The 2,137-nt window shown below is 50.3% G+C and overlaps 1 protein-coding gene across 1 annotated transcript; it reads left to right on the top strand.

Annotated features, from left to right (window-relative positions):
• Window positions 1-146: 146 nt before the first annotated feature.
• On the top strand, window positions 147-1,835 carry c1ql2 (complement component 1, q subcomponent-like 2; the record flags this gene model as incomplete). Its single annotated transcript, XM_080019076.1, has 2 exons — window positions 147-731; window positions 1,656-1,835. 2 exons carry the CDS (start codon window positions 147-149, stop codon window positions 1,833-1,835), a joined length of 765 nt encoding a protein of 254 aa, XP_079875202.1.
• Between the last annotated feature and the right edge of the window lie 302 nt (window positions 1,836-2,137).

Here is a 2,137-nt window from a genome sequence, read left to right as displayed (position 1 = left end):
TCTCTGGTCCCCTCGCCTTTCCACCGTGCGCACTAGCGCTTCCACCGCCTTCCACCATTACTTCCCAAAGCAAAACGGACTTTCTGGCGCTTGCCTCTCGGACCCTGCAGAGGAAGAGAACCGTCGCCGCCGTGGTGGGCATCGTCATGGTGCTGGCTCTCATCATCGCCATCCCGCTGCTGGTCCAGAGCTCCAAGACCGACGCGCACTACGAGATGATGGGCACCTGCCGCATGATCTGCGACCCGTACAGCCCGAAGCCGAGCGCCACGGCCCTGGAGGTGCTGCAGGACCTGGGCGCCGTGCCCTCGCCCTCGTTCGTCAAAGGGACTAAAGGGGAACCGGGTCGGCCGGGGAAACCCGGAGCGAGGGGTCCGCCCGGCGAGCCGGGTCCCCCCGGTCCGCGTGGTCCGCCGGGCGACAGAGGGGACTCGGGGAAGCCGGGTCACCCGGGGGTGTCGACGGGCACGGCTCGGCCCGAGACCGGCGGGGAGATCGGCTCGGCTATCGGCGGGACCAAGATTGCGTTTTACGTGGGTCTGAAAAACCCCCACGAGGGTTACGAGGTTCTGAGGTTCGACGACGTGGTGACGAACCTGGGGAACCACTACGACCCGAGCACCGGCAAGTTCACCTGCCAAGTGTCCGGGATTTACTACTTCACTTACCACGTCCTGATGCGCGGGGGCGACGGGACCAGCATGTGGGCAGACCTGTGCAAGAACGGACAGGTAAGTGCGCCTTGGACAGCCTGGGATCCCAAATGCAAGGAATTTAAGTCGTGGAAAGGTGTCTGGGTTATACTGCCGCGTATTTTAAAGTTTATCTATCAATTCAGCAACATTATTGAGTGAAATGAATAAGAAAAGCTGTCAGACGCTGCGTAATGGGCTGGAGCTCTCCCGGCTCTCCGTCCAATACGCGGCGTCTGGCAGCTTTTCTTATTCATTTCACTCAATAATGTTGCTGAATTCACAATGAAACTCTCAATTTTACGACAGTGGAAATATTAAGGTCATGTGCAGTAGTCTATATGAACCTCCCTCAGGCGAAATGCGATGGATGCGACGTAAGTGCGCAGTAATACAAATTCAAACCGCTTGCCTGAGTCACTACCCCCTGACCCCCAGCATTTTGCTTTTATATTTAATTGCACTTATGCTCGTGTTTTAATAAATACATGTTAACATTAAATTCCTTGTTAGTACTTAATTAAACAATATTAATACTACTACTAATAATGATAATAATGATACTACTACTACTACTTCTGCTAATAATAATAATAATAATAATAATAATAATAATAATAATAATAATAATAATATTTACAATGACACTATTTTATTCTGATTCCTTCCAGCATCTTGCACTTGTATCTGGTTGAATTTAGAAACGGGATAATTGATAGTTGATGCTTTGATTGTTTCTTGTCCCTCAAGTCGCTTTGGACAAAAATGTCTGATCAAGGAATAAATGTGAAATGTAAATGTTAGCAAATCTTACGGGACTGGTGTCCACTTTTTCCAAAGTGGAAGAGTAGTTTCTTTTGGGAAAGAAAAACATATGATGTTGTTTTTATTATTTTTACTGTGCGTCCAAAGAGCTTTTCTGGCCCCCCGGAATTCCTAAATTCATCCATGCTGTTTTTCCAGGTCCGGGCCAGCGCCATCGCTCAGGACGCCGACCAGAACTACGACTACGCCAGCAACAGCGTCGTGCTCCACCTGGACTCTGGGGACGAGATCTACGTCAAGCTGGACGGAGGGAAGGCGCACGGAGGAAACAACAACAAGTACAGCACCTTTTCTGGCTTCATTCTCTACCCGGACTAGTGGGACCCCTGGACCTGGAATGACTCAGTGGGGCTCTGGCCACGCTCCACCAGACTTGGTGTCTCGCGTATCGAAGGAGACTCCAAGTGTCGTTTTCTGTCCGTGTTCGTGGAGTCGAGGGTGACGCACGCATTTCATAGAGACTATATGACTGTGTGCCGCTCTGTTCTGCCTGAAAGGTGCCATGCCATTGTTCCGACGGCCCATTATTTCGAAACCCCAATAGTCCGATAAATGTCCCACTGGACATGGCTGAAACCTTAACTCTAACATTAATCCTAACCATCTCTAACATTATACCT

Source organism: Zeus faber, assembly GCF_960531495.2.
Source record: "Zeus faber genome assembly, chromosome: 18".
In the NCBI taxonomy this organism is placed as follows: domain Eukaryota; kingdom Metazoa; phylum Chordata; class Actinopteri; order Zeiformes; family Zeidae; genus Zeus; species Zeus faber.
Note: the sequence above shows the minus strand (reverse complement) of the source record. Positions and strands in the feature narration are given on the sequence as shown.